The sequence below is a fragment of the Notothenia rossii genome (genome assembly GCF_949606895.1).
Source record: "Notothenia rossii genome assembly, chromosome: 5".
NCBI classification, from domain to species: domain Eukaryota; kingdom Metazoa; phylum Chordata; class Actinopteri; order Perciformes; family Nototheniidae; genus Notothenia; species Notothenia rossii.
In genome coordinates this window covers 85,835,904-85,863,878 of record NC_136903.1, presented here as the reverse complement: position 1 = coordinate 85,863,878, position 27,975 = coordinate 85,835,904, and the positions used below count along the sequence as shown (strand labels likewise).

Sequence of the window (27,975 nt, the reverse complement as noted above, 5' to 3'; positions counted from 1 at the left end):
GTTTCCCCCTCCATCGTCACTTCCATACACCGATCTTTTTAATGACAGCTGTTTCATATGCTCAATAGCTATTTCCTTTCTTGGAATCAAATACATCATGATGTTGTCTTACACATCTTGTAATGATAGGTTTTAAAATGTATTTAAAAGTAATTTTATAACGTCTTTCTTTGACACTATATCAAAATGCTTTTAATGTTTATTTGATTTTTTGGTGAAGCACTTCGAGTTGACTTGTGTTGAAATGTGCTATATAAATACCATGATAAATACATTTGCTTTGCCCATATTTACCACCTCTTCTCTTGTAGATGTTGTGCTTCATGTCAGAATCCAGAAACACACACAGAGTGAGACATCTCTTTATTTGTTCCTGCTCTCTGGATTGGACCAACTGCGTGGTTTCTGCCCAGTGACGCACAGACGTCACCAGTCGGTAGGCGGAAAAGCGGTGGTGTGTCTGCTCGGTATCTACAGCTAAAGCCAAAACCGGGTGATTTTAGTAAACACATTCACACAGGAGCTTTTAAATAAAGTGTTATATTCTTTAACCGGCTGTAATGGCGGTTCCAGCGGGTCAGACAGACTTACAGAGTGGCAGAGGCGCACTGAGCGACCCTCAGACAGTTTCCCCTGAAAACAACATTGACATCGACGAGAAAGAGTTGGAAAACATCACAAAGAAACACCGAGAAGACGACGCGACGACGCTGCCTCTGCACTCACCTTGGACGTTTTGGCTGGACAGGTAATATACCTCCACTCTTCCGTGTTGCATGCGAGTTTGTAACCCGGGGAAGAGCAGCAATGATGGAGGAAAAACAAGAGTCAAGGCCACAGCTTTCCGCAGGCCTGCAGAGCGAATATAGCGCGAGACTGTTCCATGACCTTCTTCTGTTACAAAGTTACCGTTTCATCCACGGTTATGAATCCTAAGTGTGTTTACCTTGGTGTCTATTGGTATTAATCGTTCAATTCAGGAGAGTTTCTCCTATGTGTCCCACCAGGGGAGCCTGGCAGGGTAATGGTCTAAAAGTAGCTCAGTAATAGGATACAGTCTTTCCAGAATCCACATAGACAGTGGTTTAAAGTAACTAAGTACATTTACTCAAGTAGGCTACTGTACTTAAGTACAATTTGGAGGTTCTTGTAATTCAAATCTACATGTTCTGCTACTTTGTAATTCTACCCCACTGCAATTCAGAGGTAAATAGTGTACTCCAATACATTTATTTAATACCTTTAATTTCTTTGCATATAAATATTACTGATAAACAATATGATCAACACTTAACAAATACTTTAGATACACCTGGATTAAGCCCCAATTAGTGGAATTTAGTTACACCTGTACCATTTTGATAAACATATGAATGCATCAATGCTTATAATCAAAACATACAATATATATCATTCCGAAGTCAGCCAACCTGCATAATTAGTACTTTTACTTTTGATACTTTAATTATATTTTAATGCGATGATGTTGTAACAGTTGTTCCATGTTTCCGAGCAGGGGAGCCTGGCAGGGTAATGGTCTGAAAAGTAGCTCAGTTAAAGGATACAGGCTTCACCTAAATTAAGCTGTTATATACTAGCCTTATTACAAAGACTTTTCAAAATAAGAGTTCATAAGAGTGCAAAGTGTCTCTATTTGTCTTTCCTTATCTTTTATGATATCATGAGATTATTTATTATTTGACTTTGTGACTTGGAGCAAAGGTTTCCAAAGTTTGTATCCCACCATGTCATCTTCCATGTGTTTATTTAATGTGTTGACCCAAAAATGAGTGAAGTATTAAAGAGGCCCTATTATGCTCTTTGGAGTTTCCCCTTTCCTGTAGTGTGTTAGCTTGTGTGCATGTAAATGGACTGCAAAGGCTATAATCCCAAAGTTTATAAGCAAAACTTTATTGTACAGTATTCAATATGTAGCATGTAGTATCAGTCTGGTTCCAACCTCCAAAACGTGACATTTTTCTGCTGACCTCTATTTCTATGATTTCAAATGATTGGTCCAACAAAAATAAGACTTTTAAAGAACTCACATTAGGGCTCTCAATATATATATATATATGTAATTAGCATTTTTCTCACTATTTTAACAACTAAAACATTAAAATAGGATAACATGTTTTGTCCATTCACACTGGAAAGTGTCTTTTTAACACACGTAACACATGTTGTCAACAATCAACACTCAAGCACAACACGTATACAAATAAAACATCTAGGGCGACTGTGGCTGTGAGGGAGTGTGATCGTCTTTCAACCAGAAGGTTGTGGGTTCGATCCCAGCCCATGCAGTCAACATGTCGATGTATCCTTGGGCAAGATACTTAACCCTGAGTTGCTCCCGATGGCATGGCCAACGGTGTGTGAATGTGTGTGAATGTTAGGTCCTAGAGTAAGGTACACTGCTCTGTATGAATGGGTGTGAATGGGTGAATGACATGTAGTATGTAAAAGCGCTTTGAGGGGTCTTAAGGACTGGATAAAGCGCTATATAAGTACAGTCCATTTACCATTTACCATTACATCTGTAACTAAAATAATGTAGCCTACTATGTAATTAACTACATTTCCTAGGTGTAGCCCGAACCCTTTCATGCATGAATTATGAAAGCCTCAGTCAGGATTTTTTTACCAAGTGTTTTTATTGCCATTGGGGCATGAAAAACAAGATTTTAACTTTAGTTTCTTTTTATCTAGTTTTTTAAAATGTTTTCAGTTGAACATTATGCGTTAAAGTTTGAACTGAAGACGTGTACATTTGGAAAAAATTATAAATAAAGATGTGCAAACTTAAAATTACATTATAATAACATAAGTATATTGATTTACGGCCCAAAAAGATATTGCAAATGAAGTATTTTCAAGAAGAACAGTAGCAGTATCAATCAATCAATCAATGTTTATTTATATAGCCCAATATCACAAATGTTACATTTGTCTCAGTGGACTTCACAGTTTGTACAGAATATCAGTATGACAATACGACACCCTCTGTCCTTAGACCCTCACATCGTACAAGGAAAAACTTCCAGAGAAAACCCCACAGTTTAAAGGGAAAAATGGGAGAAACCTCAGGGAGAGCAACAGAGGAGGGATCCCTCTCCCAGGACGGACAGACGTGCAATAGATGCCGTGTGTAAATTGAAAAGATAATACATTTGCAACATAGGTAGTCCAAATGTTTTGAAATGCATGTGTGTATAATAAGAAGTATGAAGTATGAATTGTAGTTGAAATATAGCCAGTGATGCATGACGTCCACTTTAGCAAACATAAAATTAATACTTTGACAATTCATGAATGATATGATTCCTTAGTTGTTACTTGATGTCACCAACATTGTTATACCTGCAGGGGGGGCTTTACATAAAAGGATTGGCAAGATATCGACGAGTGATTCGGTCCATCTGGCTTTCTGTCGTCCATCTTGGTTTAGAGACATGTATCATGCACTTACACTGACTTTCCACTGAGTGGCAGTGTATGGGATGATGCAATAGGGTCCTATGTAGTGGCTGATGGTGCAACCATGCCATCAAACCCATGCATGCAAAACACCTTTTGAAAAGCTGTCCACTGTAGTAGCCTCTATGCATGTTAGATTGTTGTTGTTTAGGTACATTTGTGTTGGCTTTTTTTGTTTGTTGATCAAATACTATATTAGGATAGGAACTTAGATTCTGTAATCAAGATGTTTGGCTTGTGTCAAAATGAGAATTCAAGGTAAAAATGTGGATCCTCTTGCTCTAAAAAGCTGACGTTCAGGTGCCTTTGGGGTAGCTTTTAGCATGGGAAGAACATGTTGTTTTTATGATCTCCATATGCAGCGTACAGCCTATAGAGGCCTGTAAATATACTCCATGGAGATGATCACTAAAACTAAACTGAACCCTCTAGTTGACACACATAGATAACATCAATCATCTGACCAAAAAACATCCGGCATGTTGTGTTATCAGCTGGTTCCTTTTTCCTTGATAAATCAGTGAATCCTCACCATGGTCTAAAACCGTTTCCACTTGTTCTCTCAGGTCATTACCGGGCGCGACGGCTGCTCAATGTGAATCCAATCTGAAGAAGATCTACACCGTGCAAACCGTTCAGGTGAGATCTGGCCCGCCGTGGTGTAAAGAGCTGAGTCATCCTCAGAGGAAAGAGGTTGTGCATCACGACTCGGCTAGGATCACATTAGCTTGAGGAGAAAGCTTCATTGATGGACGGGAAGTACGGTCCACTTGCACTTTAAGTGTTAGGAAAAAACGACAACATTTATTTTCTTGAAACTTGAACACGTAGGTTTATTGACGTCATAAAACATACCAACATATCAGCTTTTCTAATTGAAATCCTGGCTTGTATGTTCTTGAGGGGAAGTCAGTGCTTTATTTATTTTGTATTGGGACTTTCAGCATGTGCAGTGTTGTAAAACTAAATATAGCAGCTCTAAGCAAGCTGTCCAAAAAAAGAAACCTGGGGCTAAACACAGAACAAACACCGCTCAATAATTGTGTGGGTTTTAGCATTCATTTCTCCAGTAAACAAAAAAGTATTGGTACCAGTTGACTTATTATATATTCTTCAGGTTCAACATAACAACCTTGTTTATTTGGGAATGTATCCCACAATGCCATGGGGTCAAATATATGAATCTAATGTAATAACAATAACCAATTTCAGATTTGGCCTGAATTGTTACACACAGAAACAAACAGCAGCGCCACTAGATGGCAGAAGGGTTCTCTAAAACAACACATTCAGTTTCCTCCAGTTTCCTGGTTCATTCCCTTTACCCTGTTGTCAACACGTCCAAGTGTCCTTGGGAAAGGAACAAGGAACCACACATATTTCAGATTTCTTGGCCAGCGGTGTGTGACTGTGTGTGACTGTTAGTCTCTCTGAGCAGCTGGCACCTTGTATGGCAGCTTTAGCCTCTGTGTGAATGTGTGTGAATGCTATGTAAAAGCACTTTGAGTGGAAAAGCACTATATAAAATACAGTCCATTTGCAATAAAGAACAACATACTTAGTTTCCCTTCCTGCAAAAAGCCGAAAAACAGTTTTTTCGTTGATATTTTAATGGGAAAAGGCAAAATGCTGCAGAACCAAACATTACAGAGGAAGGTTTTCCAGTTCTGTTATTTCTTTGACATCTTCCGTCATCTGTGACACCTCCTACGGTCGCCATGGTTTCTCAAAGTGCTGCAAGTAGGCATAGGTGGAGAAAAGACGATATGTGTATATATGAATATAAATGTGTGTGTGAGACATTAAAGTTCAAATCCAAACCCTTTTTACACGTCTTCTCCTGAAAGCAGTGATAGTCCAGTATGTTATGGTGATAGTGAACAGAAACCTGGAAGTTACACTATCAAAGTAAAGCCTCTGTTTGTTTGATGTGTGAAAGCACAACTTGTGAAATGCTTAGCCTCTTAGCATGGGGGCTATCCTGGAGTTGGCTTGATTGGCATTGTCCTGACACCTGTACATAGTATTCCTCTACTACAGGGGGGTCCAAACTACGGCCATTTTGAATAGGCCCTCAGCCAATTCAAAAAGTATAATGGAATATGCTCCACAAATTAAACTTGTGCTTGTATTATATTATACTTTGTAAATACATACGTACAAATATATTACACTATTCATGTGTTAGTAAGCGCCGTTTTTAAAGTTGAAAACATTTTCTAACACATTTTTAAGTTGAAAAGAAAAAAGCCCAATAACTTATTTACAAGCTTTAAAAATACTCTTCATATTTCTACTTATTATAGATATCTGAGGCTTGTGTTTTAACGAATGAGCTGCCAACACAATAAATAAAACCCTCTAATAATATTTTACCCACATTTGATCGATTTTGCTAACTTATAACTGAACTTATGAGGCAATATTCCTCGCCTCTAGTGAGTGGCCCAGCCCTTCGTATATTTGTCTGTATGTGGCCCTCAGTGAAAAAGGTTTGGACACCCTGCTCTACTGTTATACCAACAACTTATCTGTGAGCTTTAAGAAAGGAAAACAGATCTCTTCTCTCCATGTTTTTCTCCCTGCAGTTGTTCTGGAGCGTGTACAACAACATCCCTCCAGCCACGGCCCTGCCTCTGAGGTGCAGCTATCACTTAATGCGTGGAGAGCGGAGGCCTCTGTGGTGCGTCTGTTATCACTGTCAATATTAGAGTTTATTCCCTAACAGCAGCAGGAGCACAGGGCAGAGTCCAAGCTCAGGCACTCACTGTCATGTCATGTAATCATTTCCCTTCAGTTAGACACAGTGGTGGAAAGTAACGAAGTACATTTACTCAAGAACTGTCCTTAAGTACAATGTTATGCTACTTTGTACTTATACTCCACTACAATTCTGAGGTAAATGGTGTACTTTTACTCCACTACATGTATTTAATACGTTCTGTTACTTTACAAATTTGGATGAATGATGTGAAATATAATCAAGTGTTAAATCAGACTTGAGTTCCACCTGGAGTAAATCCACCAGCTACCCTGCAGAATACAAAGTCATTCAAACTAGCTGCACCTTTACCAGCTTTGAGAACACTTTCATGATCAATCATTATAAAACATATCATATATATTATTCTGAAATGGACCAATCTGCACAATGACTACTTTTACTGTCACTACTTTCACTATATTTTGATGAGAATACTTTTCTACTTTCACTTGAGGAACATTTTGAATGGAGGACTTTTACTGTAACAGAGTATTCCTACACTCTGGTACTTCTACTTTTACTCAAGTACAAGATCTGAGTACTTCTACTTTTACTCAAGTACAAGATCTGAGTACTTCTACTCAAATACAAGATCTGAGTACTTCTACTTTTACTCAAGTACAAGATCTGAGTACTTATACTCAAGTACAAGATCTGAGTACTTCTACTTTTACTCAAGTACAAGATCTGAGTACTTCTACTTTTACCCAAGTACAAGATCTGAGTACTTCTACTTTTACCCAAGTACAAGATCTGAGTACTTCTACTTTTGCTCAAGTACAAGATCTGAGTACTTCTACTTTTGCTCAAGTACAAGATCTGAGTACTTCTACTTTTACTCAAGTACAAGATCTGAGTACTTCTACTTCTACTTAAGATCTGAGTACTTCTACTCAAGTACAAGATCTGAGTACTTCTACTTTTACTCAAGTACAATATCTGAGTACTTCTACTTCTACTTAAGATCTGAGTACTTCTACTCAAGTACAAGATCTGAGTACTTCTACTCAAGTACAAGATCTGAGTACTTTTACTTTTGCTCAAGTACAAGATCTGAGTACTTATACTCAAGTACAAGATCTGAGTACTTCTACTTTTACTCAAGTACAAGATCTGAGTACTCATACTCAAGTACAAGATCTGAGTACTTCTACTTTTACTCAAGTACAAGATCTGAGTACTTCTACTTCTACTTAAGATCTGAGTACTTCTACTCAAGTACAAGATCTGAGTACTTCTACTTTTGCTCAAGTACAATATCTGAGTACTTCTACTTCTACTTAAGATCTGAGTACTTCTACTCAAGTACAAGATCTGAGTACTTCTACTCAAGTTCAAGATCTGAGTACTTCTACTTTTACTCAAGTACAATATCTGAGTACTTCTACTTTTACTCAAGTACAAGATCTGAGTACTTCTACTTTTACCCAAGTACAAGATCTGAGTACTTCTACTTTTACCCAAGTACAAGATCTGAGTACTTCTACTTTTACCCAAGTACAAGATCTGAGTACTTCTACTTTTACTCAAGTACAAGATCTGAGTACTTCTACTTTTACTCAAGTACAAGACCTGAGTGCTTCTACTTTTACTCAAGTACAAGATCTGAGTACTTCTACTTTTACTCAAGTACAAGATCTGAGTACTTCTCCCACCTCTGGATTTAAACATATATTAAACAATATAAGCACAACACCCACTGAAATACAAAGGGATTTAAAGTATATTTGAAGTATGACATTAAGGATTACATTGCTATATTTTCTAATCATTACATTTGTATTAGTCTGATTATTAATCTCATTATTTTTGATCATCAGTTAAATAGTCAATATTAGTGCTTCAAGTTACATTACAAGTTTTGTTTCTGCTTCTGCCATTCTGGAAATGAAATAACTTTTGAATAAAGTAAAAGATGTATTAATTAAGTATTTATGTATTTGATACCAACAGGGAGGAAGAAAGCAACGCAAAAGGAGGAGTATGGAAGATGAAAGTACCAAAAGAAAGCACAGTAGGTGTCTTTGTTTATCATCCCATCATAAAAAAAGTCTGAATGATGAATACACTCTTCTGTTTCCTCCTCTTGCTCCAGTCTGCAGTTTGGAAAGAGTTGTTACTTGCTACTATCGGGGAGCAGTTTGCAGATTACTGTGCCTCAGGTGAGCTTCTTCATCAGAATGAAAACAGAAGTGCTTTTTCCCCCAGCATAGCATTGATGAATATTTATCTGTTTTCCTCCTTGTTTTCATCCCCCAGACGATGAGGTTGTCGGTGTCAGTGTTAGCGTTCGGGACCGGGAAGATATTGTACAGATCTGGAATAGCGACGCATCTCTTGCTGACGAAGCAAATATCTTGGGGAAAGTCTATGAGCTCCTCCCGTACATTCCTTTTAAAGCTGTTTTTTATAAGCGTAAGTATTCCCCTTTTTTCCCCCTTGCACGTAACGCAGCATTTAGATTTAGCAACGGAGCTTACACTTTAAAATTGCTCTTGTCAGAAACTAACATCAGTCAAGTCAGACAGCAGATTTTTTTTTTTAACGGTGCTCTGGAATGAATTATGCACGTTTGCAGGAGATTCTTATTAAAGCATGCCAGAGGATGATTTAAGGAGCGAACATAGCTGTAGGCTAACCAGGAATGTATTGATGTTGCAGATAAATGCCCCCTAATGTATGCTTCCATACCTGCTCCACATAGCATATGCACATAGTCCTGTCACTACATGTCAAATACCTAATCCCAAATGTATAATGAGCTGTACAGTTATTAGAACCAACTGCAACTGCTACACAAGCAGAGCATGTTATTTAAGACCATAATACTAGTCTTTTAAACTATGAATGTGCTGATAGGCAAGTGAAAAAGAATATCTGGTTACCCTAGCCTCTCCTGTCTTTAAAGAAGCCCTACTATGCTTTTTGGGGTGTTATATAGTGCATGTAAATGGTCTGCAAATGCTACAATTCCAAAGTTCCCTCTTTTTAATGAGAAAAAACAACTCAAGATTATCTTAAAGCTCCTTCACTGTTTTTATTTTCAACAGTAAAACAGGTGGGACGAAAAGTGTTTGGTGTTGTAATTCTCTCTTTGACCACAAGAGGACCCATTATATCCTATTCTTAATCGTTTTCAGAAACGTACAGGGTTCTTACGGTCATTAAAAACCTGGAAAGGTCATGGAAATTCAAAATGCAAATTCCAGGCCCTGGAAAAGTTATGGAAAACAATGTTTTTCCCAAAGTTTTGGAAAAGTCATGGAAGTGTAACTAAATATATAATTTATGTTGTACCTAATCGCCGAAATAGTAATACTATAATGATAATAAATACTGTATCGAATAGTAATGAAACGTAAAATGGCTTTTAACTGTCGAGGTATTTTGCTGGTGAGAGATTTTAGTGGCTTTAGCGTGTAGAAGCTAGTAAGCCTATTTGATTTGTTTTAGATAGGACCAACATGTTTCATATGCAGACCTTATTTTCCTGTTCCATGTTAGAATAAACCATTTTCAGTAATACCGCTGAGAGTAATTTATTTGGTCATGGAAAATTAGCTAACGGAGAAGTCATGGAAAAGTCATTGAAAATCATTGGTGAAAAAGTGTATGAACCCTGGTTACTATAAATTCGATTTTTGCAAACACACAATATGTAATGTATTTAATATTTAGAGTCTATGTAGTATTTAAAACTTAGAGAAGTGTTTGACAAAAACGAAATCACCTGAAAAAAGTAGCTGAAGGAAAAGAGATTATCCTGGTAAAACCTTTTTATGTCACCCCTTCTTAAATCATACTGTACACACAGAGAGAACTATTCAGATTACACTTGGATCACCAGAATTATAATTTTCTCAGGGCTAACATAATTTGACTTTAAAAAAAAATGGTCTTCCTTTTAAAGACTTGATGTCAGATTCGTCTGATGTTCACCTGGGTTTGCTGAGTTAGTTTCTGTTATGTTCACTCATTGTGCACTTTAGTATCCAGTGTTCATCAGTTTGTTGCATTTAAGTTTTCATTAGGGTTCATAAGGTACTATGAGTGTCTGCAGGTTGGCCTTTCACACACTCTCTCCAAAGCATAACATCAAAACATTGAGAATAAAACGGAAAGATATCTGGATTAAAAGGTTGCTTTTTCTTTGCACAGCATGAAAGAAAGGCGAAATGAATGGGCTGTGATTTTAGCAGAGGTTAAGTTCAATAATTTGTACGGCCCTCGTAGGATTTTGGAAACATTGAAATGGCCCTTGAGAGGAAAAAGGTTCCTTCCCCTGCTTTAAACAAAGTCTCCTGCAAGTTAAAATACATGTTCATACTCACCCTGAACCCCTTTGACTTTCAGCTCACATGGACCATCATGCCTTTGAAGGAGGACGATCAAGACATTGAACGAATGTAACGCACTTTTTTTTATTTTCACCTGAACTCTGTACCCGCCTTAGTGTAAAGGCGCCGTCCACAACCTAATCAAGGGTATTATTTTGCATTCAACAAGGAAATAGTTATCAATATATTTTTATAACTTTTAATGACTGATGCCTTGTTTCATATTGATCCTAACATCTGAACTCTTTAGAGACTTTTTATCCAGCGTAATAACTTGTTAGTTCATTCTGATTTCCTCCTTAACTGCACTGTCATAGTCCTGTTCTCTGCACGGCATATAGACCTCACAGTTTATCCCTGGTGTAGAGTGGTGCAGGAATGAGTCCTCAAACCAGGAAATGGGTCAGCAGTTTCCCACTTCCAGTGCCCTTAGTCTCTAAATACACTTTTAGCCACCTTTAGCTTAGCGGTGGTGATGCGCCGCCATGTGATCGTTATGTATGTGGCTAGGCTAACGCTAGCTTTTTATTTCTGCTGATTGCATTTACGCTTTAAAATTAATGAATGTTATTTTAATATGTGGAGACTATCCTGCTGAAAATAACATGTACGTATCATAATCATGTTTGGTGAGGAAGCCCTTCTGATGCTAACTTCAGTGCTAGCATACACACACACATCATTGCTGCACCACTCTATAGAAGTAGGAGATACATACTTAGTCTTTTTACAATATTTTAAAGTATATTTTTACCAGATGAGCATGGCTCTACATAAGACATCTCAGTTCATATCATATTTAGTTAAGTCAACAAATGTAAGTAGTTTGTATCTTAATAGTGTTTCATCGAGTTTGTCCCCATTTGATTGTTTGAAACTTTCATACATCAAATTTAAAATCAGGGTAACTCTTGGAAGTATTGCACATGACTACCTATTCCAATCCCAGTGCCCCTCGGTTACTAAGCCTTCACAGAGGATCAGAACACATCTGATATCGCCCCCCGAAGAAACTCAGATTTATCTAAAGAGCAAAACCCATCCTGAAAGGTGCCTCTTTGAATGTCCTCAGGCACGCCACGTTTGACATTTCTTTCAATACACGTGTTGAAAAGTAGACCCTGCGCTCTCCTGAACGGGGTCACGGTGTGTTTAGCGAAAGAGATACTGCACATTTTTTAAGCTCAAAAAGTGACGCTTGTCTGTACTTGCTGAGAGAAATGCAGCATTGTTGTTCAAGTAACATGAAGTATCCTCATATTTAGCAGGATATGTACATTATGTTAAATTCTGTCTAACATATGGTAAGTTTCAATAGTCATTGAGTCAACTGCTGCTTCAAAGAACCAGAAGAAACACTGTCCTCGTGTTTGATCGTGTTCATGTTAAGGAGCATCAAACTTATTTTTCTATCCGTTCCCTTCACTAACTCTTCTACTAGGGCAGGGCAGGCTGCAGTGAACTGAATGCTTCTGCTGTCATTGTGTGTCTCACCACTCGTACTGTGTTGTCAAACTGTAGACTGGTCGATGCGTTAGTTGCTGTATAAGGGGACAGTATTTCCTTTGTAAACATGATTTTTGCAGTGACATGAGCAAAGTAAATAAAATTGAAATGAAAAACAATTCATATTATGCCTGTTTCTTCTTTTAAAGTACTAACAACATGTGGACGTGAGTTAATGTCATATACAGTAAGAGCCTTAAATCACTGCTTATTGCCAGTGAAAAAAAAGAGGACAGAAATATTTAACATTTTTACTTTAAGGTCTTCAAAGGACTTGACTATTATGAAATATAGTGGGCCAGTCACATGGTAGGCTACAATAAAATGAACACATTTTGACGGAAACTGATTTAATATTTACTTTAAGGTCTTCAAAGGACTTAACTATTATGCTTATTTGGGTTTTCCCTTTCCTGTAGTGTGTTTGTCTGAAATGTAGTACAATAAGGCCACTTTACATTTTGAGATAAAGCCTGATGAGTCACATTAATGTTTAATATTTAAATATTAAATCAGTTTCAGTCAACATGTGTTAATTTGATTGTAGCCTACCGTATGATTGGTCCACTATATTTCTAGACCATGTCATCGATGAGTGCCAAAAGGTTTTTTTTTAACTATAAAATATTGAATACTGATAAATATAAGGATATAATATTTATTTAAACGTTGTGTCCGACAGTGGAGCACAGTTTATTGCGTTCATCATTATATTGACATCTATGAGGGAGATACATATGAATATAGAATAATATATGTACCATTTTAGGGGTTGATTCAAAGCAAAAAATAAAAAACCCAACAGTTATTTTGTTATTATTAGACATTTGAACATATAAAATGGCTGATCACCACTTTCATTGAATTTTGGATGATTTAGTCAACTTTGTAACACCCATGGTGTTCCCGGTCAAAAATGACTGCCATAAAGAAAAGGAATTAGTAACCATCCGGATCAAACAAACACACACATACTCTAAATGTGTCCTTCCCCCCCCCCCCTTATGTGCCCAATCGCCCCATGTGAATCACACCTGGCACTCACACACACATTAAAGTGTCTCTCTCCCATGTGGTTATAAAAGGCATCCACCTCCTCTCTGAGCTCACCGTGCCCACACCGAGCTGCACTTTATCAGACCCTTTAATGGTTAAGAAACCAGAAGCACACTTATCATGGAACCAAATCCACGGTCAGACATAATAAGCATCCACAGGCCGGCCGTTCAGAAACATTTCTGTAATGTCTGAAGGGGAAAGAGCAGCTGATCCCCGCAGCAGAAAATCCTCTTGATCTTTAGAGAAACGCTCCTGTTGCTCTGTGATCTACTCTGACACCTGACCTTTGTGCTGCATTTCAAACGCAAATCCTACGTTACAAGTTAAGCTTCATTTGCAAGGACACTTGATTCTTGGGAATGTGTTTTATAAAGACAGTATCATGATGCTGTCAAACCAGAACAATTATACTTAAAATCTAGATATTGTCATAATTTATCACCCACATAATAAATGTGCAAATACAAAAACTAAATAAGTTTGTGATCTGTATTGGTATTTAATTTTGCAACTGCACAACTTTTCCACTTCAATTTACCCAATATAAATAATATATTGTACTGAGTATATTTTCATGTTCTTATTGAAAGGTTATTTATAATGATATTAACATTTAGAGATGATTTATTGAAAAGTAATGAACTTTAAAAACATTTTTCTGTATATAATAATGTTTCCTATAAGTAACTGTAATTTTTTTTATTTCATAGTTTTCTGGATATTGCTTTATTGATGTTTTGTGGTTTATTTTATATGACAAATAAAAAAAAGACATTGCACAACAACACGTACAACTGCAGAAACAAAATGTCCTGTCCTTTAAGTCTGTCCTCCTTTCATGCTTTATTGGTCATTATGTGCACAGCTTCTCCCTTTCATTACAGTCTGAATGTTTCGCCCCGAGCAGCAGGGGAAAAACACCGAATGAAAGCCATCCTTCCCCCTTTGGAAATCAAGAGGAGCTCCTATTCAGATGCTTAATTACCTAATTAACAGAAAGCTAATTACTTTGTTGTGTGCACGCGTGTGTGTGGAGAGCCTGTTACGTAACTGATAGTGATCCTCAATTAATTTGTAACTACACTCCATCCAGTCAGGGCCTTAATCCACACAACACACCGACAAACAGGATAATACATTCAGAGGCAGACACACTGGCTGCTGGGCTCGTGGAGCCAGTATTGACATGCAGATCGAGACACTGAAGAATTACAAAGATCATGTGTGAGAGTTTTTCTCATTAATTACATCAGACAATCATGTTTACAACCTTTTGAAAACTGCAGTAATCCTATAAAGACGGGCTCAGTATACAAATCACAGCAAAACTGCAAATCCTGTTAGCAGTATAATGGGAGTGATGTTATACCATCAGAGATTACATTTCAAGAAGCATGTCAACATGAATTCACTGCGGAGAGAAACACAATAAAACAACATGAGTTTCAACAAATGGACACATTATGTACAGACCTGCCACTCAAAGGATAGAGCCCTCTGATGAGCCCTAAGGGTAAAAGGAGCCCTCTGATTGGCCCGAAGATTGAGAGGAGCTCTGTTTAGCCCTCTAAAAAGAGCCCTCTGTTTGGCCCTCTGAAATTAGCTATTTAATTGACTTAAATAATAGAGCAGTCTGATTGTTCCAAATGGTGAAACAAGCATTCTGATTGGCCGGTTGAAAGACCTCTGATAAGTCTTCTGATTGTTCCAAATGGTGAAACAAGCATTCTGATTGGCCGGTTGAAAGACCTCTTTTAGACTGGTTGAAACAAGCCCTCTGATAAGTCTTCTGATTGTTCCAAATGGTGATACAAGCATTCTGATTGGCCGATTGAAAGACCTCTGATAAGTCTTCTGATTGTTCCAAATGGTGAAACAAGCATTCTGATTGGCCGGTTGAAAGACCTCTTTTAGACTGGTTGAAACAAGCCCTCTGATAAGTCTTCTGATTGTTCCAAATGGTGAAACAAGCATTCTGATTGGCCGGTTGAAAGACCTCTTTTAGACTGGTTGAAACAAGCCCTCTGATAAGTCTTCTGATTGTTCCAAATGGTGAAACAAGCATTCTGATTGGCCGGTTGAAAGACCTCTTTTAGACTGGTTGAAACAAGCCCTCTGATAAGTCTTCTGATTGGCCCAAAGGGTGAAATGAGCCCTCTCATTGGCCCAAAGGAAAGACCCCTCAGATTGCCCGTTGGTTAAAAAAAAGAGCCCTCTTTTGCTGGGTGGACGAGCAATGTCATTCGCCGGTTGGAACGAGCCCTCTGATTGTTACTCTGAAACTTGCCCACTCTGAAACGATTCCTCACATTGGTCCAAAGGATGCTAAAAAAAGGCATTATTTTTTTTAATTATAATCTAAATAGCTTGAAACACACATGTTATTCTACTCTGAAATCTATTAAAAGTGTACAATTATGTTCACTTGTCCTGTGTCAGTGTTTATTATCTTATCTGTTTTATGTTAAGACTGATACATTAATGTTTGCTGATCTTTCTATGTTACGGTTTGATTAGTTTGGGGTAGCCTATTTGGTGTTTTTAGCTTGTGAATGTTTCTGTATAATACATGAACTTTCTCCAATTCTAGATGTGTTGGTAACATATTTTGCAAATACGCTCTGTTAAAGGTGGGGTAGGTAATTCACTTCAGAAACACTTTTTGTTATATTCCATGGTATGTTCTTAACATCCCGATACAATGAATACATTAAATGCTTTGACAATAAATACATTAAAAAATGTCATCTCTGGAAGCCGTGGCGCTGTAAAAAGCACGACCAATCATCTGAGCCAGCCCTGCTAAAATAACTGGATGGCCTACCTGCCTGTCAGCCTTCAATCTGTGCACAAACTTATCTCGTGCCCTCATTGGTCATGTGCGCGTTCGTGTGTGTTGGAGGAGGGGCTCTGTGAGGAAGTCTGAAGGAAGTGGCAGATTTTTTCCGGTTGTGTATTTTCAAATTCTAGCGCACTCGAGCTGGTTTCTCCATTCTTACCTAACTTACCTTTATTAAGTGTTCCGGCCCCTTAAGCTTCAGAGAGCTCATCAGCTTGTATTTTAAACTGTTCTAAATAAATGAATTAAATGAATATAATAACAGGTCTCAGCTGAGATGTGTAGGCCAATAATTAATTCTCTATTTGTCCTCGAGGGAAATTAGGTTTCAGGACAGTTACTACATTTCAGAATTTAAAAAGAAATACAAAGAAATACATACAAATAAGATAGAATGTACTTTATTGATCTCAATTTGGGATGTTCTTTTTGTCACAGCAGCATGTTAAAATGGCACACAATGCGAAAATAAAAAGAGTAGAAACAAAACAAACACACAATAGAAACATCTCAAATTAGAAAATACAAATAAATGTAAATAAAATATGTATATACATTTAAAGAATAAGAACATAATACAATAAAATTAAATATAAATTATATATACATATTCAAATAGGTTAAGTAAACATTTGCAATAAGAAGATACACATACAATAAAATACAAATTATGCATTTGAGTAAAAATGTGCAATAATGCAATAAAATTGAAAATATATATAGACTATAGGCTAATACAAATGTGGACATTGTACTACACAAACACAAGTATGTAAAATGTGTATAAAACACATTATTTGGAACTATTTATGTTCCTGTGTGTGTGCACGGCCAGAGGGTGGCGCTCTCTACCCACAAACCGACTCTATGAGAGAGATCAGCAGCAGCACTACAGATGCAGCAATGATACATGGAATATCGTTTAAAGCGAAATGAGCTGTGCTCCTCAAGACCTTGACCAAGGACAAAAAAGGACTTAACATATTTTCTCTTGAGGTTAAATTAATGTTGCTTTACAATGAGTTGTTAACTGGACTGTTGGACTGGCACGTGGTAATTCTCCTCTTAAGGGCCAAGTGACAGAGGTTTTAATTACTGTCATAATGTTTTTCTGCACATCTTGTGACAGACATGCTGAGGAAAGACTATTTAGGAGTGCACACAACTTTTCAACCACAACAAAAATGTCAAGCAGTGATTCTGAATTACTTTGTTGCAAAAGATGCATGCCACCTTGAACATATTATGAAGAATTGGCCCACATGCCAAGTGACAACATCATAAAACTGTCCTCTAGTTATACACACTGTCATTTAAAAAAAACATTATAGTTTAAAACTTCTCACATTTGAGATTTAAACATCTTTGGTAATTATCTCAAATAATGTCATGTTTCTGCAGTGAGATGTTGGAACAGTTATGATGATCCTCAGATACAAAAAAAGAAGATCTTTTTGGAAATAATAATAAGTTCATTCTGCCTCAGATGTAATTAGTCAGCTTTAGACATTTTAGCTTTTCTGACAGCCCCCTCTCTCCTGTCACACTTTGAGCTAAAACTAATGCATATCATTACATTTCCCCATAGAAAGGAACCTACTAAGTGCTACTGAATTGTACTTGTGTGATGTTTCTTATGAAGGATCCGCGATGCAATGATCGTTGTTTACAGCAGGTGGATATGACGTCACGGACTTGGAACATCAAAACAACAACATCCAAATCCGCGATGCTTGCTTCTTTTCTTTTTTTTCCTCCTTCTTTGCTCGGCGTGTTAAAAAAATCTAATATGAACATTAAGAAACAGAGGAGCTAGTGCCTTTTCTGTGCACGAGGCAGAGGGAAACGAGTCGGCGAGTGTGAAACTCCACATTTTGTTGATCTTCTTCGACGCCCTCGGTAAGATGATATCTCTTTTCTCCTTGTAGTTAAGTTAGTGAGTTAGTTAGTCCCCCCCTCCCTCCTCACCTCCGCCGCACCACCACCTCAGCCACCAACAGACCAGAGGCGGGCGGAGTGATATTGTTGGTGTTTACGGTTTGATTTGTTGCACGCGTTATCTCATACTGGCGAAACGGTACCCTGCCTGTTAGCTGCTGTAAAAAAAAAAGCCTTTCGGGTAAGTTTCACTATTATCCTATTGTTAACATTTGCTGTATCGTGTCTTTAGCTACCTGCTGATGCAAACGCACACACACGGAGTTTCGGTTTTTGCTACATTTGTTACAATAAAGTCATAAAGAAACACCTGTATTAATAGCATGTGGGCTGCCTGGTAGTGCTGTTTAGTGTAGTTTTTGGAGAGTTGTGTCCTATACTTTTTTTGGAAAGTTGCAACTTAGTTGAGGCTATGAAATCCAACCCCCCGAGGGAAATGCACCTTCATAACCCTAGTTTGTTAAAAAAGTGATAATTACAACGCTACCTGTTAAAAGTTGTTAAGTTTGAACGGGGGAAAGGGAAGTTTGAGTGCCGTGATTTCTTTGGAGTTACACCAAAGAGGGAGCTTTCCCCCCACGTGTTAGCTGTCCTCCAAACTGCGAGAGACCGGAGGAAGCTTTACTACTGCCCGAGACAATAGTTTTAATATCTGTTATATAGTTGTATCTAACAGACTAAGTTTATTTCGCTGTTCGGCTTCAGCGGTGTGACAGGCTGGTGTTTCAGTGTGTGTGTGTGCAGTGTTACTTTAATAGCGGATATTCCACTTACAGTCAACTTGTCATCAGACTAATACAAAGGATTTAAATAATACATTATAACTGTGGTAACTTAAACTCAACATTAAGTAATTAACACGCTTTATTTAACTGTACTGCTATAAAAGTAAACTGTTTATTAGCCAGTCAAGTCACCCCCAGTGTGGGTTAAAGTTAATAGTTTTTATTAACTGTAAATAGGCTTTATTATCACTTCTGAAAAATAGTAACTTTTTTGTCAAATCAACAGTTATTGATATAGTGTGTTTGTAAAATTAACGTTATGTCATCCTAATTTATTGTCTAAAAGGAATGTCCTTAGAAATATAATTAGCCTGTAGAAATACATTAAAAAGCACATAAACATATATATAACATATTTATATCTAATTTCTTTTTGATCAATTTTCTAAACAGGTGTATTTCAGACAATTAGAAATATAATGAATTTTACTCTGCTGCTTTCAAATGTATATACAGAATATAAACACAAATATTGTGTATTTAATCCATGTGGATTTGTTAGTTTGTAAAGACAGAATTGGACGGAAAACAGTTTTTTAAAGCAGATTATTTTCCATTTAGAGTAAACGTTACACACTCAAGAATTACCCTAATATTTCTTTTTACAGTTAAGTCTGCAGCTGGACTAGAACCATGTGAATTGTTTTACAAAAGGGAAACTGCAGCTTTAACAACTATTGCTGGCAGGGCTCCCCTCCTTCTTGGTCTTTGGATTAGTCATTGTCTGAGGGAAAAAAAACACTTTTTTGTAGGAGAAGTAAAGTAAACAGCCTCCAACAAGCGAACCTTGACAACCCAGATTAAGGAAAACATTGGAGATCAAACAGTGCTGCTGCTGGGCTGTTGTCATGAGCTGCCTGAGAGAGAGCTGCACACTATTTGAACAGGCGCCGGGGTTTGTGTGCTCACTTATGCAGAAATGGACCTTCGCAAACGCTGACCCAGGTTTTAAAACACAGGATGAACTTTCTTTGCAACTTTTTTCTCGGCCTGTTGTTAGACACAGCCGCTACATACTGACATTCTGCTGGGAAAACCAGTCCCCTCTCCCCTGTGTTTGCTTCTACTTTTCTCTGCTCCGTACTATGACTGAATACATTGAGTTGGCAGGGGGGCAAGTACAAAAAAAAAAAAAAATGCTTGAAATTTGAGGAAGAGCAGCTGTATGCATCGTAACAATGAAAGATCCTTGACGCACCAATCTGGGATTTTGTATTATTTCGAAAGCCCTTGTTTCTAGTTTTGCCACTTCAGGCTCTTCTTTCGTAGAGAGCCGAGGTTCAACTGGTAAGAAAGTAATCAGTCGCTCATGCATTCATCACGAGGACTCCCATCCCTGAGTGGAGCGGCCCTCTCTTTCATCTGACGGCTCAGTATTTGTGAACACACATTGAAATACCCTGTGCAGTAAACTGACTGTGCACCCCTCGCTTGCAGCTGAACGATAAGGAGAGTTATTTTCGGTCCAGTGTGGGAATAAGGTCCTGCATTTTTGCTTCTTACTGTTTCGTGTTAAGATTTGATTTTTCCGGCTTCACCCCTCATTTGATTTCGCATACAAGACGCCCTCGAACCAGTTCAGCTTGAGACACTTTTTGCACAAAGCGAGACGGCAAGTGACAGATGAATAAAAGGGATTTTTCTGGTAAATGAATTTGTCATGTGAGTTTTGCATGTTTGATTCACACAGACAAAGGAAAAGATTACTCGCAATATGAATATGATTGCAGCACGCTGATTAGAGCTGCATTAAGTGATAACAAAAGGAAAGTAGCACATTATTTCCAGGGTTAAGGTGCGTGTGTCTCGAGCACCGGCTTGGCTTCTGGTCAGAGAGTGGACAGATGAGCTCCTCAGTCTCTATGGAGACAGTCAAATGCTCAGGACAACCATTAACCCATGCAGCCATTAATAACTATCTTCTAGTGTCATCTGTTCGTAGTGAAGGGACGGATGCTGACAGCAAAGGTCCTCCTTGCTCATGCAACTACAATTAGTTTGCAAAAATGTGTTGACTGCTGGTGTTGTGTATCAGGAATACAGCACATCAATGGCAAACAGATTGTGTCAATTGTTGGAAAATATCTAAGTTTGATTTGTGAGGATACCTGCTGTTGGACTGGAAACATATTGTCAATTTAAGAAAATGTTATGGCATCTCAAAAATGGTCAAAGTCATGTCCGTTACGCACGATAAGTCAATAACGTCCAAATGATCTAATTTCATATTATTTTACGATCGTTAACGTAAAAACTACATTTCGTGTCCATATATTGAACGTCAAGTCAATAACGTAACGTTTTGTGAAGTAATTTCATACATGGTAAGATATGTTGTTAACGTAAAAATGATCCATGTCCATATATCGTACGATAAATCATAACGTAAAAGTTATCATGGTCATGTCCATATATTGAGGGCTAAGTTGTTCATGTTAAAATGAAAGCGGTCATGCCCATATATTCTACGATAAGTCAATATCGTTAAAAATATCGAAGTCATTTCCAATATGGTAAGATATGTTGCAAACGTAAAAATCAATGTACAGTATCGTACAATAAATCGTAACGTAAAAGTTATCATGGTCATTTTCATACATCGTAGAATAAATCAGTATTGAATAAATGATCGTGACCATACGCACGATAATTACGTATCGTAAAAGGATAAATATTATGTATCATAATTTGATAATTTAGGCCTAATAGAATTATCCTGCATATTTGGTTGTATCCATTGGTTTAAGTTTGTTTTTAGAAGTGTTGTTATTTTGAAGTATTGGAACAGATGGATGAATAATTAAGGGAAGTTTGCTTTGCAGTGTGGTGTGGTGAAACCCATTCAACTTTCTTTTACATCCCCTCACCCTTTTGTTACTTTCTTTAACCCCTTTCTATTCTACCAAATGCACACCATTCCCTGTTCCCGTATTGAGTAAGTACTACAGCCTTCTAGAAAGAATACCTAACATCAGATCTTCTTTAATAGCACACAACACATGTCTGTTTTGGGACTGAAACAGGTAAGATACAAACATTTCCGGCAGACATCCAGGGCTCAGCCATATGCTCCAAACTGCGCTCAGCTGCCAGGCGAAACCTGAGCACCTGTTTCTATCAGCTGTCCACTCTCTATGTTTGTAAGTGTGTGTGTTTATGATGTGGCTCCCAGGACCTGATGGATGATGTGCTTTTACATTTAAGAGAATTTGATGAAAGTTTACATTGAGAGGCGGCTGTTATTACTCTTAAAGTGGATTTGTTTATTTTGCCAGGGGAGACGAGGTGTCAGTGATTCATCCTTTCTGTTTAAATCTTCACAATATTTACAAAAGTTCAAACAACTACAAATCCTCATTTACAAAAGATGTCCCTGTCTTTTTGGCCTAAAAGTGTTCACAGAGGAAGTATTGAAGATCCTAATAATAGTAACAATAACAATATGTTGTCCGTCATTACAGTTTTCTATAAGAAATGTTGTCATGGGAAGAGAAACTAATGCATATTTCAGTTTACGTTGGAATGAGGCTATTCCTGAGCAATTTTTTAAACGTGACCTTAATGGGATGTTTTATATAGACGCAATGACTTGTGAGAGTTTAGAACAGGGGTGTCAAACTCAATTTAATCGCTGTCCACATCAGCATTATGGCTGCACTCAAAGGGCCGGTTGTAACTTTAAGACTATATAAAAATACATATATATATATATATATATATATATATATATATATATATATAAAATAATGTATTTTATTACATTATTGCCTCTGCATTGGATTATTATCAGATAGGGTAATAACTTAATAATTAACAACGTCTGAAAGCAGAGGTCTGGGGCAAATAATTGCAAGTCTCTTCTCTCAAGTGACATTTAAAAAAAAAAGTAACATTTTGAAAAAAAAGTAACATTCTAAGAAAAAAAGTCAAATTCTGAGAAAAAATGCATATTTAGAAGAAAAAAAAGTCTAAAATGAGATGCATTGTGGGAGATGTCGTTTTTGGGTAACGTGCTTCTGTAAATCATCATGTAACCGTATAATAAACATATAATATTCTTTGCAAGCCACAGAAAATGAAGTCACGGGCCGGATTTGGCCCCCTGGCCTTGAGTTTGACACCCCTGGTTTAGAAGAAGCATCACTTCAGAGTTGTGTGTTTTATAAAGTTTTTTTTCTTTTTAGTGTTGTCGTTGCCAGAAATCACTTTTCATTCGGTTGGATAGTTTATGATCCTTCAGGTTTTTTTGGGTGAAAATGTGCTTTTTTTTTCGTACAGTTGTTGTGGCTTATTTCTGGTTTAGTTGTGAGGGACCATATATTATGTTATCTATCTGCTTGTAACAGACTGCTGAGAGAAATGTAACAATCTTTACTTGGACCAAATTGCTCTAATATTAAGACTTATCCAAAAGGGGATGCTTGAAGCTGCACATTAAAAGCTTAAGATACTATAAAAGGCGATTATTATTATGGCATTTTATTGTTGGTCAATAAAATATCAGAAAATATTCATACATTTCTCCAAGTCTTGTTTTGTTAGTCCAAAGCCCCGACACATTCCCTTTGATATGAAATAAAAGCAGGAAATAGCCAAAGCCTTCTTACGACTGCAGCTCTTGTTAAATCAACATGAGAAAGAGAGCAGCAAAACTGAAACTGACTAATGTGGAGATGTCACATACCACCACTTAAACCCTGTTAACTGCAGCAGCAGCGTAATGCACAGTAAGGTTACGGTAGCACATCTTTAAGGGCCTCATCCTTGACTCCTTGGCTGTGTTTTCAGTTGGCAGTCGCAGCCCTAATAAGAAACACAACATGGCAGGGCCAGCTCTTCCATCATCATTGCCGGGTGGAAAAGTTGGTGCGCTTTGATCATGTCTTTTGGGCGCATCACTCCGGCTTAGCCTGCTGCTCGCTATGTGATAAGCCATCAGAGTACTCAGATCTAAGCCGGCAGCTCCGTGGGCTCGAGGAGAGACAGGAGAGAGTAATGGAGATGAGGAGAGAGCAGCAATGCAAATTTTGTTGACAGACTGTTTCTGCAGCTGTTCTCCTCGCCTTTGAATTCAACAATGTTACTGTCCCCTCTTCACTCGTCTGTGAAGAAAAAAGGCCATGTTTCTTTTTGAACTCGTCTTTGTGGTGCAGGGCTGTTTCCATGTTGTATATTTTGCCCCATTTGTCAACTTAAACACCTCCTGATAGAGTGGTGCAGGAATGAGTCCTAAAACTGGGAAATGAATTAGCACTTAGCATGTTTTTTTTGTTTCTTTTTAAAAGCCTGAATTAACACAAGCTGAACAGTTTCTTCTTCTGTTCTCCGACATGAATTACCCCCACTGATTTAATATTTGAAGCTTCCATGTGTCTCAACAATGGTGGTTGCTAAAGAGTGACTCAGTGAGATAACTAAACATCATCATACTGAACAATAGCTACCTTTTAGCTTAGCGGTGGTGAAGTAAAGTCATGTGACCCTGATGTAGTTTGTTTGAACTGTTACCTTATATATTTACGTACTATCGCACAGTGATTATACTGCTCAATAAAACATTAGAGTATCATAAACATAAACGTTTATCTTTACAACGTTTGTAAGGTTTATTAACACAGCTGAAAACGCAACCAAATAAACTGTTGGAAACAGTTACTCTGAACATTCTGTTTCCATAGTAACGCACACTGTCTAACGTTTACTATGTTAATGTGAAGGTAAAACATCACAGAAAAACAAACATAAGCTCATTACTAGTCCACTTGAACCATTAAGACCTTAAAGTCTGCTACATACTGTATATGTGTTTACCATCAGTTATTTTTCTGCTATATTCCAAAATCAAATCAAAAATATCCCATTGCTTTTTGTCACGTCACCCCTTGTGATGCTAACTTCCTGCTCGGCCTACCAAACCACGTCATCACTCACCACTATAGAGAGGAGAAGTCCCGCCCTTCTACTTCCGACCCATGGGACCTTATTTCGGAAAAATTATGTATTGAAGTCAACGGAGAGAGAAATTATCTTTCGATCCCGTTTGAATTGTGCCACGAATTACACATATGATGTTTGTCAATTTAAAAGATAATTTCCATGTCAAAAAAGTCACAGTTTGTCGTAAAACTGTTGAAATATAAGACTATGAAAAATACGCAACTAGAAAGACTACAAATCCCAGAATCCCGGTCCCGCATGCTGGCTCTTACGGAACAGACTAACTCCCCTTGTGTGTATGTACAGCTCTCAACATGCCCAGACTTGGAGTGATTTTCACCTCTTTTAATACTTTTCGCCTCATTCTGAAAGAAAGAAGTGAAATGTGCCAACGTGACGAACGTGACGTGACTTGGTGTGTGTTGCAAGATGGGAGTTGTAATTCATGGAGCGGTTTCACACAAAAAAATGTGTTACTTAACAGTTTTAAGACACATTTACATTTTTTTGACTTGCAAAATGATCTTTTAAATGGACAAACATCATATGTGTAATTCGTGGCACAATTCAAACGGGATCAAAAGATAATCTTTCTCTCTCCATTGACTTCAATACATACTTTTTACGAAATAAGGTCCCATGGAGCTCCCCCGGAAAGGGAGGGACTTCACCTCTCTATAGATGAGAGCACGTCACTGCTGGTGATACTAATGAGGTAGCGTCAATCATCAAAGTAAACATTTGTCATGTTAAAAGTCAAAGTAGTGACTGTAGATTCAAATATAAAACACTAATAAGCCAAGGAAATCCCATTTTGAGTGTTAGAAAAACTACTTTCAATGTTAGCCTGCTGCCTGACACTTGTCTACCGGCAGACTGAACAGACATCATTCCTCCGTAGCTTTTTAATTTAACCATAAATCAGATCATCTTGTTGATCATGATATTCAACATTTTTGGTGGTGAACGACGAAAAAACTCAGAATCTGTATTTTCCGCCAGTCAAATGAGAGCGAATGTTTTCACCCAAAAAGGAGTGGGGCCCTGACGCGGGGGGGAAGCACCCGGATGTGTTGCTCTCGTCTATTAGACACGTACAATAATTGCCTCAGAAACATTAGTATTTTACAAACTGTTATGGTGAGATGTACCGCTGCAACTCCGCTTTGAAGTGCAATGCTCCAGCCTTCTTCGGCACGTGCTAAAAAACATCATTTCGGACCCCCCATTATGAAAGGGTGCTCCTAATTGACGGTTTGTTGCTTGTTTATTTGATATATATTTACCAAGCTGGGTGGTAATTGGGAAGCGGTAATTACCCAGGATGCAGTGCAGCAGCGGAGGTGCTAGCATGCTGATGAGTGTGGAGCACAGATGAAAGTATGCAGGTTACTGCTATCATCTTGGCACGCTGTTTAAATACTTGACGGCAGAGATGGCTAATTGGGCTCCGTGTCCCCTCATACAGCCTCATTGTTTACTGTGGTGATGTACAGCACCAGATCAAAAAGCCTGATACTTTTATCTTCTTTTTTTGTTATACCTGAGCAGTTAATAGCGACAATAAAAGGCCAGTGTGTGTAAGGGCCTGGAGGATTTGGAGTCCCTCCTGATGATGTAGTTCCTTCACTGATAATGGCCTTGTTAACTGAGATTCATTACCTCTTCATTCAGAGTCCCCCTGGATATTGAGCGAGAGTGTTCTCAAGCTGCCGGCTCTGCCACGTTGAAGTCACACTGATGTGGTTTTCGCGAGCTATTCGTGGAAGGTGGTGACGGTATCTTCCCCGACTCCTGATGATTCAGTTGACCTGAGACTTTGGAGGTGTGGGGGGGGGGGTGTTTTTTGACTTTGTTTTCAGCTCAATTCCACTTTCAACCAACTTATGTTAATCACCAATTCTAAATGTGGACTTTTATCAGTTCAGTTGACCAATTTTCTCCTTTTTAAACAAATGTAACGTATGCGATGTAATCGATGTCTCACCAGAAAGCTTTTTTTGAATAAGCTAGTAAGTAAGTAAGTAAAGTTTATTTATATAGCACTTTTCACAGAAAGGATTCACAAAGTGCTTCACAGTGAGATCACGACTAGGCTTTAGCAAGTCTGTACTTTGACTGTTTGTATATTGATATTTAATTAGTTCCTACTCTCGCTTTCTCTCACCCTCAAATCATAGTTTAGGGTTACTTTACTAACAGATTACACAAACTCATGTTAATCACTAATCTAATATTTCTTACTTTTGATTTTAAATGATTATAAACGTGTATAGTACATTAGTATTTGGATTTATATATGTACTTTTATGACCTTTCTCTTTTTGTGGTATCATTATTTCAACCCCTGTTCCTGACTTTGTTAATCTCTCCCCTTGAGACTTTCAATATATATATTTGTAACTTATTTATTTTAAAGTTCATTCCTCCTTAAGATTTTAGATCTCTGACCAAAACAGACTTTTGATGGTTTTTAGTTTTTTATTTTTATTTTATTTTAGGGTTATGCTAATTGTGATATTTATGATGTACTTATATGGCATTTAATTCCTCCTTTTTTCTTAATTTTCTGGTATTATATAATCCCGTGCACATGGCACTGTTTCTACACTGAACAAAAATATAAATGCAACACTTTTGTTTTTGCTCCCATTTTTCATGAGATGAACTCAAAGATCTAAAACATTTTATATGGGGGGTCTGGGGGGGGTCCGAAAACCAGTCAGGTTTAACCCTAACCCTAACATGTCACCCACTGACACATTAAAAAATGTTTTAGGGTTTAACCAGTTATTTTGTGTATATAGAAAATGTTTTAGATCTTTGAGTTCATCTCATAAAAAATGGGAGCAAAAACAAAAGTGTTGCATTTATATTTTTGTTCAGTGTAATTACCGTGAGACTTAAAATCTTTATTTTATTCTAACGTTCTCATAAAAATGTGTAGTTATTTCGCCATAAAATTGAAGTTCTTTGACCAAAAACAATGTCCTCTCAAATCACTCACAGGAGGGCTATTTAATACAATGTGTTGTATTATAAGTTAATCTTTATGCCCCCTTGCTTCACCTACCTTAGCTTTCCTTGTTCTTTTACTGTATGTACATTGGTATTGCATTAGTTCCCACTCTCCCTTTCTCTCTCTCCCTCCCTCTTCCTGCCTCACACACTTTCTCCCGCCTCTCAGAGAGACACACACCTTGTTGTTTGATAGCCGTGCTCTCCCAGTAGATCCTCACTCGTTGTTGTTGTTTGCCTGTAATGCTTGCAGTGTGTGACTTGCATTTGCCCAGGCTCCTTGGAGGGAGTTTGTTTTTGTTCTCAGTGTTG

At 37.7% G+C, this 27,975-nt stretch overlaps 2 protein-coding genes across 11 annotated transcripts in view; both read left to right on the top strand.

The window, feature by feature from the left end:
• The first annotated feature begins 311 nt into the window (after positions 1–311).
• LOC307040087 (eukaryotic translation initiation factor 4E type 3-like) lies at positions 312–12,206 on the top strand. Its single transcript, XM_079682644.1, has 7 exons — positions 312–748; positions 4,047–4,119; positions 6,069–6,163; positions 8,198–8,258; positions 8,340–8,406; positions 8,504–8,659; positions 10,598–12,206. The coding sequence occupies exons 1-7, from the start codon at positions 561–563 to the stop codon at positions 10,642–10,644; spliced, it is 687 nt and encodes a 228-aa protein (XP_079538770.1). The 5' UTR covers positions 312–560; the 3' UTR covers positions 10,645–12,206.
• A 4,578-nt stretch (positions 12,207–16,784) lies between these two features.
• foxp1b (forkhead box P1b) overlaps positions 16,785–27,975 on the top strand; it is a 197,784-nt gene continuing 186,593 nt past the window's right edge. For 4 of the 10 annotated variants that reach the window (XM_079682636.1, XM_079682638.1, XM_079682633.1 and 1 more), the window contains exon 1: positions 17,944–18,104. The gene's annotated coding sequence lies outside the window, so the exon portion shown is untranslated. Of the gene's footprint in view, positions 17,885–17,941; positions 18,105–27,975 lie in introns of those variants that run through there. The other 6 variants (XM_079682639.1, XM_079682637.1, XM_079682641.1 and 3 more) reach the window with 4 other exon arrangements.

What these genes read in the sequence shown, in the direction of transcription:
- LOC307040087 (XM_079682644.1), top strand. Translation starts at nt 561, where the DNA reads ATGGCGGTTCCAGCGGGTCAGACAGACTTACAGAGTGGCAGAGGCGCA. An exon ending in ACACCGTGCAAACCGTTCAG is followed by an intron (nt 4,120 to 6,068) that starts GTGAGATCTGGC and finishes TTCTCCCTGCAG; the next exon opens with TTGTTCTGGAGCGTGTACAA. An exon ending in AAGTACCAAAAGAAAGCACA is followed by an intron (nt 8,259 to 8,339) that starts GTAGGTGTCTTT and finishes CTCTTGCTCCAG; the next exon opens with TCTGCAGTTTGGAAAGAGTT.